Source organism: Scophthalmus maximus, chromosome 20 (assembly GCF_022379125.1).
Source record: "Scophthalmus maximus strain ysfricsl-2021 chromosome 20, ASM2237912v1, whole genome shotgun sequence".
Classification (NCBI taxonomy): Eukaryota; Metazoa; Chordata; class Actinopteri; order Pleuronectiformes; family Scophthalmidae; genus Scophthalmus; species Scophthalmus maximus.
In genome coordinates this window covers 320,001-332,500 of record NC_061534.1, presented here as the reverse complement: position 1 = coordinate 332,500, position 12,500 = coordinate 320,001, and the positions used below count along the sequence as shown (strand labels likewise).

The 12,500-nt window shown below is 41.7% G+C and overlaps 1 protein-coding gene and 1 pseudogene across 1 annotated transcript in view; both read left to right on the top strand.

Moving 5' to 3' along the window:
• gpat3 (glycerol-3-phosphate acyltransferase 3) overlaps positions 1-2,851 on the top strand; it is a 7,312-nt gene extending 4,461 nt beyond the window's left edge. The window contains exons 8-12 of the mRNA XM_035607968.2: positions 122-177; positions 304-389; positions 478-606; positions 693-772; positions 886-2,851. Coding sequence (XP_035463861.1) covers positions 122-177; positions 304-389; positions 478-606; positions 693-772; positions 886-1,003 — 469 coding nt within the window. The 3' untranslated portion in view covers positions 1,004-2,851. The remainder of the gene's footprint in view (positions 1-121; positions 178-303; positions 390-477; positions 607-692; positions 773-885) is intronic.
• A 7,033-nt stretch (positions 2,852-9,884) lies between these two features.
• The window catches only part of LOC124849731, a 14,445-nt pseudogene continuing 11,829 nt past the window's right edge, over positions 9,885-12,500 (top strand).

Here is a 12,500-nt window from a genome sequence, read left to right as displayed (position 1 = left end):
AAAGAGAGAGACAGACCGACCGACCGACAGACAGACAGACCGACAGACAGTCTCGGTTTTGCCTCGTCACCGTGACGACAGCCGTGTGATGACTAATGAAACCCACTTCCTGTCTCTGCAGGCTGAGAGCGCATGTCGCAGCTAAAACCAAACTTCCCATCCTGATCTTTCCTGAAGGTCAGTGTGAGGTCGGAGCCGCAGCTCGTCATGTGACGTGTCAAGTAACGTGTCATGTGACAAGTCGAGCAGCTCGTCATGTGACGTGTCGTCTCATCACGACGTGTTTGTCTCCGTGTGAAACAGGAACCTGCGTCAACAACACCTCGGTGATGATGTTCAAGAAAGGAAGTTTTGAGATCGGAGGAACCATCCACCCGGTCGCCATCAAGGTACGAACACCTGGAGCGTGATGAAGTTATTATAACCACACATTAATAACAGATATAATATATCAAATATTAACGCGCTGTGCCTCAGTACGACCCGCGGTTCGGCGACGCCTTCTGGAACAGTGGGAAATATCACATGATGAGTTACCTGCTGCGGATGATGAGCAGCTGGGCCATCGTGGTCAACGTGTGGTACCTGCCGCCCATGACCTCACAGGTACACACACACACACACACACACACACACACACACACACTGAGACATGACACTGACGCTCTGTGTCTCTGTGGCGACGGGAGCAGGACGGCGAGGACGCTGCTCAGTTCGCCAACAGAGTGAAATCTGCCATCGCTCGGCGAGGAGGACTCCTGGACCTGGACTGGTGAGGAATCTGATCACTGCTCAAGATAAACAATGTTCTGAATATTTTGATCTGAGTGTTTCTGTGCGTCAACGTGCAGATGAACTTATGATTTTATAATCACGTCTCCTCAGGGACGGAGGCCTGAAGAGAGGGAAGGTGAAGGACTCCCTGAAGGAGGAGCAGCAGAGGAAGTACAGCAGCGTCATCCTCCCTCTGGCCACGCCCCCTCGCCCTCTGCCTCCTCCATGATGCCTTCGAACGTTTGGTTTTTAATTTTCTGAACTTTTGGTCCCAGGCTCAGACCCTTTTACTTCCTGGTTCCTGTGTGTGATGCTGCATGTTCACCAGCAGGAGGCAGCGTGGGACAACACTTCACTGGTCTGCTCAGGACCGGATCACGGACCGGATCACGGACCGGATCACGGGACCGCAGCCCTTCCCGCACACTTCCTTCTTCCTGCCTCCGACAAACATTAACAAACTTCATATCTATTTCATTTATATTCTTATATTTCATATATTTTATATTCTTCATCTCACATCTCATGTTCAGATCTGAAAATGACACAAGCAAACAAAATAACGATCGTCAGAGAAAAGACGAGAAGAGGAGAAATCTACAAAATTAAATGAAATAAAGAAAATAAATTCAGAAGGAAACAAAACTAAATGATCTAGATTCAAATATACACATACCAACAATGAAAGGAAATATATTAATAATAATAATATATATATATATTTAGGTCATTGGTCCAAATAAGTTAATATTAATATTATAATATTTCCAACCTGAGGGTTGAGACCCACCAGAGGTCGCAGGGTGAACCTGAAGGGTCACGACATAATTAATAATGAATAATAAAATATTCTCACCTCAAGAAATTAAGAACAAAATCAAAGTGGATAAAAACTGTGAAGATGATGAAGAAGATGAGCAGCGTCGCTGAACCAGGACGTCTGAGCTCTTTAAAGGAAATAATGCAAATCAAATATTTCATATTTTCCTCCAGACGCATTAAGACGTTTGAACGTCACGAGTTTAAACCTTATGTTTCATTTTACTTTTACTTTTAGTTCAAATCTAAAATATTAGAAGATTAAATATCATAAATAAAAGATGTATCAGATTCTCTCCACTGTTCATCTGAATCAAAACTGTGACAAAAAATCTACCGACTGTAAATATGAGTCGTGTTTTGACTCGCTGCTGTATGGAACATTAATTTCTATCTTTTCATTTTCTCTCCTTCGTCTTTCAGAAGCTTCTCCAAATTAAATCCTCAGATTTATTCTGATAAAACCGACGAGATGAGAAAATTAATATTCATCAGGTTTAATATCGTCAGAACTCTTCTGTCCCTCGAGTCTCTGGTATTTTGCCAAATCATATTTTCCTAAATGTCTTATTTTCTTCAGCTGGATGTCGACTCGTCTCTTTTATTTCTGAATTAATATAATAATAATAAAAGATACAAAAAAACTGACTGAAAACATGTGTAATGTTCACAGTCTGAATTATGATTATTACATGTTGACATGAATCTACGGTATCTCACTGCAAGAAACATTTTATACCTTGATTTAATAAAATCTATATTCTCTAAGAAAGAGGCAGCTGCTGATTCTGAATATTAATGTTTCATTCATATTTATTTTATATTTACCCAAAGACAAAAATGAAACACAAATAAATAAATACAAAAAGGAAAAAAAAACATAAATCTCATTATTATTATTTTATCATCATCATCATCATCAATAATAAAGATTATTATTATTCCTCAGACATTTACCTAAACTCTGCAATTTTAATAGAAAACATTTCCCAGATCATCTCAAACTACTTGATTTCATGATTTTAATTGTTGTTGAATTATTAAAAACATGATTTATGATACAAAAGAGTTGAGGATTAATTTCCAGACAGTAACTTTGCTGAAGGACGTCAAGCGGCGTCCACTATCTGTGACCTGGACGCCGGGAGAGGCCCCGCCCACTTCCTGCCACATGTTTACTGTAACGCTCTTTAATAAAGAAGCAGACAGTGTGAAATGATTCGGGCTCACGGAGCTCAGAACAATCCCGCTGCTCAAATTGCTCCAACAGAAATGTTTGTTCTCCACTAACAGGATTGTGAATTATTAATCGGATCTGGAGCCGGTTCCATAACCCGATTGTGGAGGCGGGAGTCTTGGCGAGCGAAGCATTTACTGTACGGACTGTACAGACTGTGATGTGTGTGTCTGCACGTCTTCACATCACATGTAATGTGATTCACATGGATCAGGTAGAGCGACATCATCAAACACACACACACACACACACACACACACTGATCTATACTGATGTGATGCAGCTTCATGAGTAAATATGAAAACGTTTGCAGATTGAATCCCAGTGAACGTCGTGGTCAGACGACGCAGTGCAGGAACTGAGCGGTCGGACCACTCAGCAGCGTACACGACCGAGGCCTGACGTCAGAATCTACAGTGACCAGCAGCAGGTTACCCAGCATGCACCTCTTCTCTTCTTCTTCTTCTCCTTCTGCTTCTTGTGTGAAATGATCTGAATCCTCAGCTCGTTCATTCTTCTTCTGTTGTTCTTTACTTTTCATCTGGTCACAAGAACAATGAAGATTCTGCAACGACATGGTCTGTAGAACATGTCAGTGTGATGAAGAACGTCTGTAGAACGTCTGTAGAACATCTGTAGAACGTCTGTAGAACATGTCAGTGTGATGAAGAACGTCTGTAGAACGTCTGTAGAACATCTGTAGAACGTCTGTAGAACATGTCAGTGTGATGAAGAACGTTTGTAGAACGTCTGTAGAACATCTGTAGAACGTCTGTAGAACATGTCAGTGTGATGAAGAACGTCTGTAGAACGTCTGTAGAACATCTGTAGAACGTCTGTAGAACATGTCAGTGTGATGAAGAACGTTTGTAGAACGTCTGTAGAACATGTCAGTGTGATGAAGAACGTTTGTAGAACGTCTGTAGAACATCCGTAGAACGTTTGTAGAACATGTCAGTGTGATGAAGAACGTCTGTAGAACGTCTGTAGAACATGTCAGTGTGATGAAGAACATCTGTAGAACGTCTGTAGAACATGTCAGTGTGATGAAGAACGTCTGTAGAACGTCTGTAGAACATGTCAGTGTGATGAAGAACGTCTGTAGAACATCTGTAGAACATGTCAGTGTGATGAAGAACGTCTGTAGAACGTCTGTAGAACGTGTCAGTGTGATGAAGAACATCTGTAGAACATCTGTAGAACATCTGTAGAACGTCTGTAGAACGTCTGTAGAACATGTCAGTGTGATGAAAAACGTTTGTAGAATGTCTGTAGAATGTGTCAGTGTGATGAAGAACGTCTGTAGAACGTCTGTAGAACGCCTGAAGAACGTGTCAGTGTGATGAAGAACGTCTGTAGAACGTCTGTAGAACATCTGTAGAACGTGTCAGTGTGATGAAGAACGTCTGTAGAACGTCTGTAGAACGTGTCAGTGTGATGAAGAACGTCTGTAGAACGTCTGTAGAACGTCTGTAGAACATGTCAGTGTGATGAAGAATCTCTGTAGAACGTCTGTAGAACATGTCAGTGTGATGAAGAATCTCTGTAGAACGTCTGTAGAACGTCTGTAGAACGTCTGTAGAACATGTCAGTGTGATGAAGAATCTCTGTAGAACGTCTGTAGAACGTCTGTAGAACGTGTCAGTGTGATGAAGAACGTCTGTAGAACGTCTGAAGTTCACTTGACTTCATTTTTCTGAAGCGAGTTTTCAGGTTTATGTTTTTTTAAGTGAAGCCAACTTTTATATTTTACAGTTTGGATACAAATACAAAATGTTTTAGTTTTAGTCTGTGTGTGTGTGTGTGTGTGTGTGTGTGTGTGTGTGTGTGTGTGTGTGTGTGTGTGTGTATGTGTGTGTGTGTGTGTGTGTGTGTGTTGACCAGAAGGGGGAATATGAGACCAGGTCTTTCTTCTCCTCATTTCCACTCATTTCCATACTCTAATGAAAAGCAGCTATAATTGGTCAGAATTGATTTCTTTTGCAGGTTTGATTGAGTCTGAACTTGTTCACGTGGGGACGAGATGGATTTGTGGTTAAATTCCAGTTTATTTAGTTTGGAGAATGATGATGTTCCGCCACCGTGATTGGCCAAAGCTGAGCGGAGTCGCTGACCTATGGGAGGAATCTTTTCTGTGGTCGTCTGCGATCTGTCACAAACAGCTGATTGTGTTTTACCGTCGAGCGTCCGGTACATGAAGGACGAGGCTGCGACTCACCAGCTGTCTGCTCTTATGACTCCTCCCTCCTCCCTCCTCCTCCCTCCTCCCTCCTCCCTCCTCCCTCTTCTCCCTGCTCCTCCTCCTCCATCCCCCCCTCTCCTCCCTCCTCCCTCCTCCCTCTCCTCCCTGCTCCTCCTCCTCCATCCCCCCCTCTCCTCCCCCCCCTCTCCTCCCTCCTCCCTCCTCCCTCTCCTCCCTGCTCCTCCTCCTCCATCCCCCCCTCTCCTCCCTCCATCCTCCTCCTCCTCCTCCTCCTCCTCCATCCTCCTCCCTCCTCCTCCATCCTCCCTCTCCTCCATCCTCCCTCTCCTCCCTCCTCCTCCATCCTCCTCCTCCTCCTCCTCCTCCTCCTCCTCCATCCTCCTCCCTCCTCCTCCTCCTCCTCCATCCTCCTCCCTCCTCCTCCTCCTCCTCCTCCATCCTCCTCCCTCCTCCTCCTCCCTCTCCTCCTCCTCCTCCTCCTCCATCCTCCCTCTCCTCCATCCTCCCTCTCCTCCCTCTCCTCCTCCCTCCTCCTCCTCCTCCTCCATCCTCCTCCCTCCTCCTCCTCCTCCTCCCTCCTCCTCCATCCTCCTCCTCCCTCCTTCCTCCTCCCTCTCCTCCCTCTCCTCCCTCAATCCTCCTCCTTCCTCCTCCTCCTCCTCCATCCTCCTCCTCCTCCTCCTCCTCCTCCTCCTCCATCCTCCTCCCTCCTCCTCCCTCCTCCATCCTCCTCCCTCAATCCTCCTCCCTCCTCCTTCCCCCTCCTTCCTCCTCCTCCTCCTCCCTCCTCCTCCCCCCTCCTTCCTCCTCCTCCTCCTCCCTCCTCCTCCTCCATCCTCCCTCTCCTCCCTCTCCTCCTCCCTCCTCCATCCCCCCTCTCCTCCCTCCTCCCTCCTCCCTCAATCCTCCTCCCTCTCCTCCCTCTCCTCCCTCAATCCTCCATCCTCCTCCCTCCTCCCTCCTCCTCCTCCTCCTCCCTCCTCCTCCCTCCTCCATCCTCCTCCATCCTCCTCCCTCCTCCTCCCTCCTCCTCCTCCTCCATCCTCCTCCATCCTCCTCCCTCCTCCTCCCTCCTCCTTCCTCCTCTCCTCCTTCTCCCTCCTCCTCCCTCCTCCATCCTCCTCCCTCCTCCTCCTCCTCTTCCTCCTCCCTCCTCCTTCCTCCTCCTCCTCCTCCCTCCTCCTCCTCCTCTTCCTCCTCCCTCCTCCTTCCTCCTCCTCCTCCTCCCTCCTCCTCCCTCCTCCATCCTCCTCCATCCTCCTCCTCCCTCCTCCTCCCTCCTCCTCCTCCTCTTCCTCCTCCCTCCTCCTTCCTCCTCCTCCTCCTCCCTCCTCCTCCTCCTCTTCCTCCTCCCTCCTCCTTCCTCCTCCTCCTCCTCCCTCCTCCTCCCTCCTCCATCCTCCTCCTCCCTCCTCCTCCCTCCTCCTCCAGCCCTGATTGCTTTTGTTTCCAGGTCACCTCCTATCTATTGCTGCAACTTTTCCAATTTCTCAGAGCTGCTTGTATGAAGACAGAAGGCGTCTCGGTGGGAAATGTACATAAACCCTCCACAGAGAGACGGGACAAGAGCAACAGAGTGAGACCCCCCCCCCCCCCCCCCTAAAAAAAACCCTCAGCAGATGAATAATCCAATAAACGTCCCGGTTCATTAATATGAAATTATGTCAGCGCGCTGGTTAATTGCATTAAACTTGTGAGCGTGTTCTGAGCTGATGGATGAAGAAAAGCAGCAGAAGTAAATTGAAAGTGAACTCATCCGCTCCTCTTTCACAACGGATGATAAATTGAGCGCGTCACGTCCGACAATACGCGGCGGAGGGATCGAACACGGGGCCGTCAGGTGGCGTCGCACGCTGCTCACCGTACACTGTACTGTACTTGAAGTTACTCATCTTCATTCATTAATACACAAGGTGTAGAGCAATTTTAATAAATATGTCATAACTAACATGTACGTGTGTTTTCATTTATTAATACAGCTGCGTTTTACTGTACGTCATTATGAGTTTTATTAATAACACCACAGCTGCTATAAACCATTTATTACATGTTTATATTTTGCTTATCAATGTTGAATATGTAGATTTAATGATCAACTTCTGACAGATATCTACAGATACAGATTTGATGTTCAGACTAAACGTGAAGAATCGTTCATAACAACAGGTTTGTTCTTCAGTGGCGTTCAGGTGAATCAGGGGAGTTTGAGTTTTGTTTCAGGTACAAAAACTGTGTACAATTTTCTCCCGGTGATTCAGAAATAATATGCGAATAATGTTTCATTCATCGTGCTTAAACATTTTTCTGAACTTTGTTGACTCCGACGTGTTCGTGCGAACAAACGTACAAGAAGTTTCAGATGAGTCGAACTTCGTCCTGTTGGAACGACTCAGGATCCATCGACCTCGACTCATTTTCACTTTGTAATAATTACGTACAGATTCGTAGAGAATAAACCTTTGACACCGAGACGCTGGACAGAACGTTGTCGTCGTGGTAACGACAGGTCGTGGTGATGGGAATGACTCGGCTCAGGTTTCGGTTCTCGTCTTTTGATTTTTCCTCATTTCTATAAAAGTTCATCTCTCGTCTGTTCTTTGGGGGAATCTGTGTTTAATAATTTGGATTAATCGTCAGCACTGTTTCCTCCAGCGACAGATCAACTTTAATCATTTCTCTAAATAACTAGTGGAAACGTCACTGAGGATTAATGCCAGGATTCTTTTGACTGTGCTTCGTTTAAAACGCAGAACAAGCGACGAACAAGCGACGTGCAGCCAAAGTTACAGACGATCAAAGTCATGCGTCTGTTGTCTGTTGTCTGTTGTCTGTTGTCTGTAAGTCTGTTGTCTGTTGGTCTGTTGTCTGTTGTCTGTACGTCTGTTGTCTGTTGTCTGTACGTCTGTTGTCTGTACGTCTGTTGTCTGTTGTCTGTACGTCTGTTGTCTGTTGGTCTGTTGTCTGTACGTCTGTTGTCTGTTGTCTGTACGTCTGTTGTCTGTACGTCTGTTGTCTGTTGTCTGTACGTCTGTTGTCTGTTGTCTGTTGTCTGTAAGTCTGTTGTCTGTTGGTCTGTTGTCTGTTGTCTGTACATCTGTTGTCTGTTGTCTGTACGTCTGTTGTCTGTTGGTCTGTTGTCTGTTGTCTGTACGTCTGTTGTCTGTTGTCTGTACGTCTGTTGTCTGTTGTCTGTTGTCTGTACGTCTGTTGTCTGTTGGTCTGTTGTCTGTACGTCTGTTGGTCTGTTGTCTGTACGTCTGTACGTCTGTTGGTCTGTTGTCTGTTGTCTGTACGTCTGTTGTCTGTTGTCTGTACGTCTGTTGTCTGTTGGTCTGTTGTCTGTTGGTCTGTTGTCTGTACATCTGTTGTCTGTTGTCTGTACGTCTGTTGGTCTGTTGGTCTGTTGTCTGTACATCTGTTGTCTGTACATCTGTTGTCTGTTGTCTGTTGTCTGTTGTCTGTACGTCTGTTGGTCTGTTGTCTGTTGTCTGTTGTCTGTACGTCTGTTGGTCTGTTGTCTGTTGTCTGTTGTCTGTTGTCTGTACGTCTGTTGTCTGTTGTCTGTTGTCTGTACGTCTGTTGGTCTGTTGTCTGTTGTCTGTACGTCTGTTGGTCTGTTGTCTGTTGTCTGTTGTCTGTTGTCTGTACGTCTGTTGTCTGTTGTCTGTTGTCTGTACGTCTGTTGTCTGTTGTCTGTTGTCTGTACGTCTGTTGGTCTGTTGTCTGTTGTCTGTTGTCTGTTGTCTGTTGGTCTGTTGTCTGTAGTCTGTTGTCTGTTGTCGTGTCACGTGCGTCCTCACTTAACTGTGTCACATCTTATCACACAAACTACTTTCAAAAGAAATTGACGCTGCCTGATCATATTCCAGCTTCATATTTGGCAGGTCCATGCCGCCTGTCATCCATCACGTCCTGCGCGCTGCGATCGGCGTCTCCGGGGAGACGAGGTTCATCTCTCCTCTTCCACCAACCAGAGCAAAAAGCGCCGCTGGCAACCGAGGCCACATCTCCAATCTCGCTCTCGGCAGCTATGCAGAGAGAACGAGCTCAGTTCAGTGGAGCAGCAACTTCTCTGCAGAATGATACTTTTTAATTCCTGTGCCTGCGCCGGCCCCGGGACAATGTTGATGGATGATGTTTTAATGCTGCCGAATGTTATTTTTACTGAACAGGGAAAACTATAAATTTTTACTTCATTGGCAATGATTGTGCCTTATGCATAAAAGCGCGGCGGCTGAGCGTCGCCCATGAATAATCGCCGCTCGCAGCAGATGTTACTTTGCAGAAACCAATTCCTCGGATAAGATTTGCAGAAGATTAATTGTCTACAGCTGTTTCATGGCCCGCTGCAATCTTAATACATTTATGATAAGTTTAAAAGCCCAGCAGAGAGAAAGAGACGCTTTATTCTCACATCTGGATTCATATCCTCTGTCAGATTCATCATTAGCCTTTATACGAGACGACTGAGGGGCCGGCGTCATTAGCGCGCGACGTGCAACAGTGTCCCCCTCCTCGTCCTTTATCCTCTTCAGGCCCATATTTTTCATCTCTGCCGGTTTTTGAGCGACTGAATTATTCAGATTTGTGCAAATGAGTTGTTTTCATTTTTCCCTGCTGGAAGTGGAAATTGAAAGTGACCCAGCGTGACCTCCATCTATTACTCAAGCTCAATTGCAGTGAATGTGCAGTCGGGATCATTTGAAGCGAGCGGGTCTTTGTTAAGCGCCGAGCTGTGACCCTGCCGGCGCCGAGCATCTGTACCAGTTTGGAAGAATCGCCGTGTTACGACCTGCACTCCACGACTGTTATTACGCCCATTTAAATATTCTTGACAGAACAAAAGCAATCATGTTCGGCGAGCGGCGGCGGGTCAGGGGCCGGCGGGGCCTCGCGCTCGCGGGCCACCGCCTCCTGCTGAAGAACCACCGGGTGTTTCAAACGCTCGGAGCTTTTCATTTGCTGAGCATTTAACCCTCGTCCTCGCTCATTGTGTGATTCTCATCCCGGCTCAGATCATTTAACGCCGCGCAGCTTCTCTCTCAGGACGCACGGCGCCGACCAATCGGCCTCATCTATTATTTATCATGAGAATCACATCGGTGATGGAACGAATCAGAGGAGAAGCTGCTGCAGCCCGGAGACTAATGTGGTGCTGAAAAATTAATAACAGCAAAACAGGCGTTGCGGCTTTATATACGATTACATAGATAAATAAACCTGGTACCATAACTTTATATTCTGATTATATAGATGAATAAACCTATTACATCTTTATATACTGATTATATAGATAAATAAACCTGTTACATCTTTATATACTGATTATACAGATAAATAAACTTGTTACATCTTTATATTCTGATTATATAGATGAATAAACCTGTTACATCTTTATATACTGATTATATAGATAAATAAACCTGTTACATCTTTATATACTGATTATATAGATAAATAAACCTGTTACATCTTTATATACTGATTATATAGATAAATAAACCTGTTACATCTTTATATTCTGATTATACAGATAAATAAACTTGTTACATCTTTATATTCTGATTATACAGATAAATAAACTTGTTACATCTTTATATTCTGATTATACAGATAAATAAACTTGTTACATCTTTATATTCTGATTATATAGATGAATAAACCTATTACATCTTTATATACTGATTATATAGATAAATAAACCTGTTACATCTTTATATTCTGATTATACAGATAAATAAACCTGTTACATCTTTATATTCTGATTATACAGATAAATAAACTTGTTACATCTTTATATTCTGATTATATAGATAAATAAACTTGTTACATCTTTATATACTGATTATATAGATAAATAAACCTATTACATCTTTATATACTGATTATATAGATAAATAAACTTGTTACATCTTTATATTCTGATTATATAGATAAATAAACCTATTACATCTTTATATACTGATTATATAGATAAATAAACCTGTTACATCTTTATATACTGATTATATAGATAAATAAACTTGTTACATCTTTATATTCTGATTATATAGATGAATAAACCTATTACATCTTTATATTCTGATTATATAGATAAATAAACCTGTTACATCTTTATATTCTGATTATATAGATGAATAAACCTATTACATCTTTATATACTGATTATATAGATAAATAAACCTGTTACATCTTTATATTCTGATTATATAGATAAATAAACCTGTTACATCTTTATATTCTGATTATACAGATAAATAAACTTGTTACATCTTTATATTCTGATTATACAGATAAATAAACTTGTTACATCTTTATATTCTGATTATACAGATAAATAAACTTGTTACATCTTTATATTCTGATTATATAGATGAATAAACCTATTACATCTTTATATACTGATTATATAGATAAATAAACCTGTTACATCTTTATATTCTGATTATACAGATAAATAAACTTGTTACATCTTTATATTCTGATTATACAGATAAATAAACCTATTACATCTTTATATTCTGATTATATAGATGAATAAACCTATTACATCTTTATATACTGATTATATAGATAAATAAACCTGTTACATCTTTATATTCTGATTATACAGATAAATAAACCTGTTACATCTTTATATTCTGATTATACAGATAAATAAACTTGTTACATCTTTATATTCTGATTATATAGATAAATAAACCTGGTACATCTTTATATTCTGATTATACAGATAAATAAACCTATTACATCTTTATATTCTGATTATACAGATAAATAAACCTGTTACATCTTTATATTCTGATTATACAGATAAATAAACTTGTTACATCTTTATATTCTGATTATACAGATAAATAAACTTGTTACATCTTTATATTCTGATTATATAGATAAATAAACCTGTTACATCTTTATATTCTGATTATACAGATAAATAAACTTGTTACATCTTTATATTCTGATTATACAGATAAATAAACCTGTTACATCTTTATATTCTGATTATACAGATAAATAAACCTATTACATCTTTATATTCTGATTATACAGATAAATAAACTTGTTACATCTTTATATTCTGATTATACAGATAAATAAACCTGTTACATCTTTATATTCTGATTATACAGATAAATAAACCTATTACATCTTTATATTCTGATTATACAGATAAATAAACTTGTTACATCTTTATATTCTGATTATACAGATAAATAAACCTGTTACATCTTTATATTCTGATTATACAGATAAATAAACCTATTACATCTTTATATTCTGATTATACAGATAAATAAACTTGTTACATCTTTATATTCTGATTATACAGATAAATAAACCTGTTACATCTTTATATTCTGATTATACAGATAAATAAACCTATTACATCTTTATATTCTGATTATATAGATGAATAAACCTATTACATCTTTATATACTGATTATATAGATGAATAAACCTAT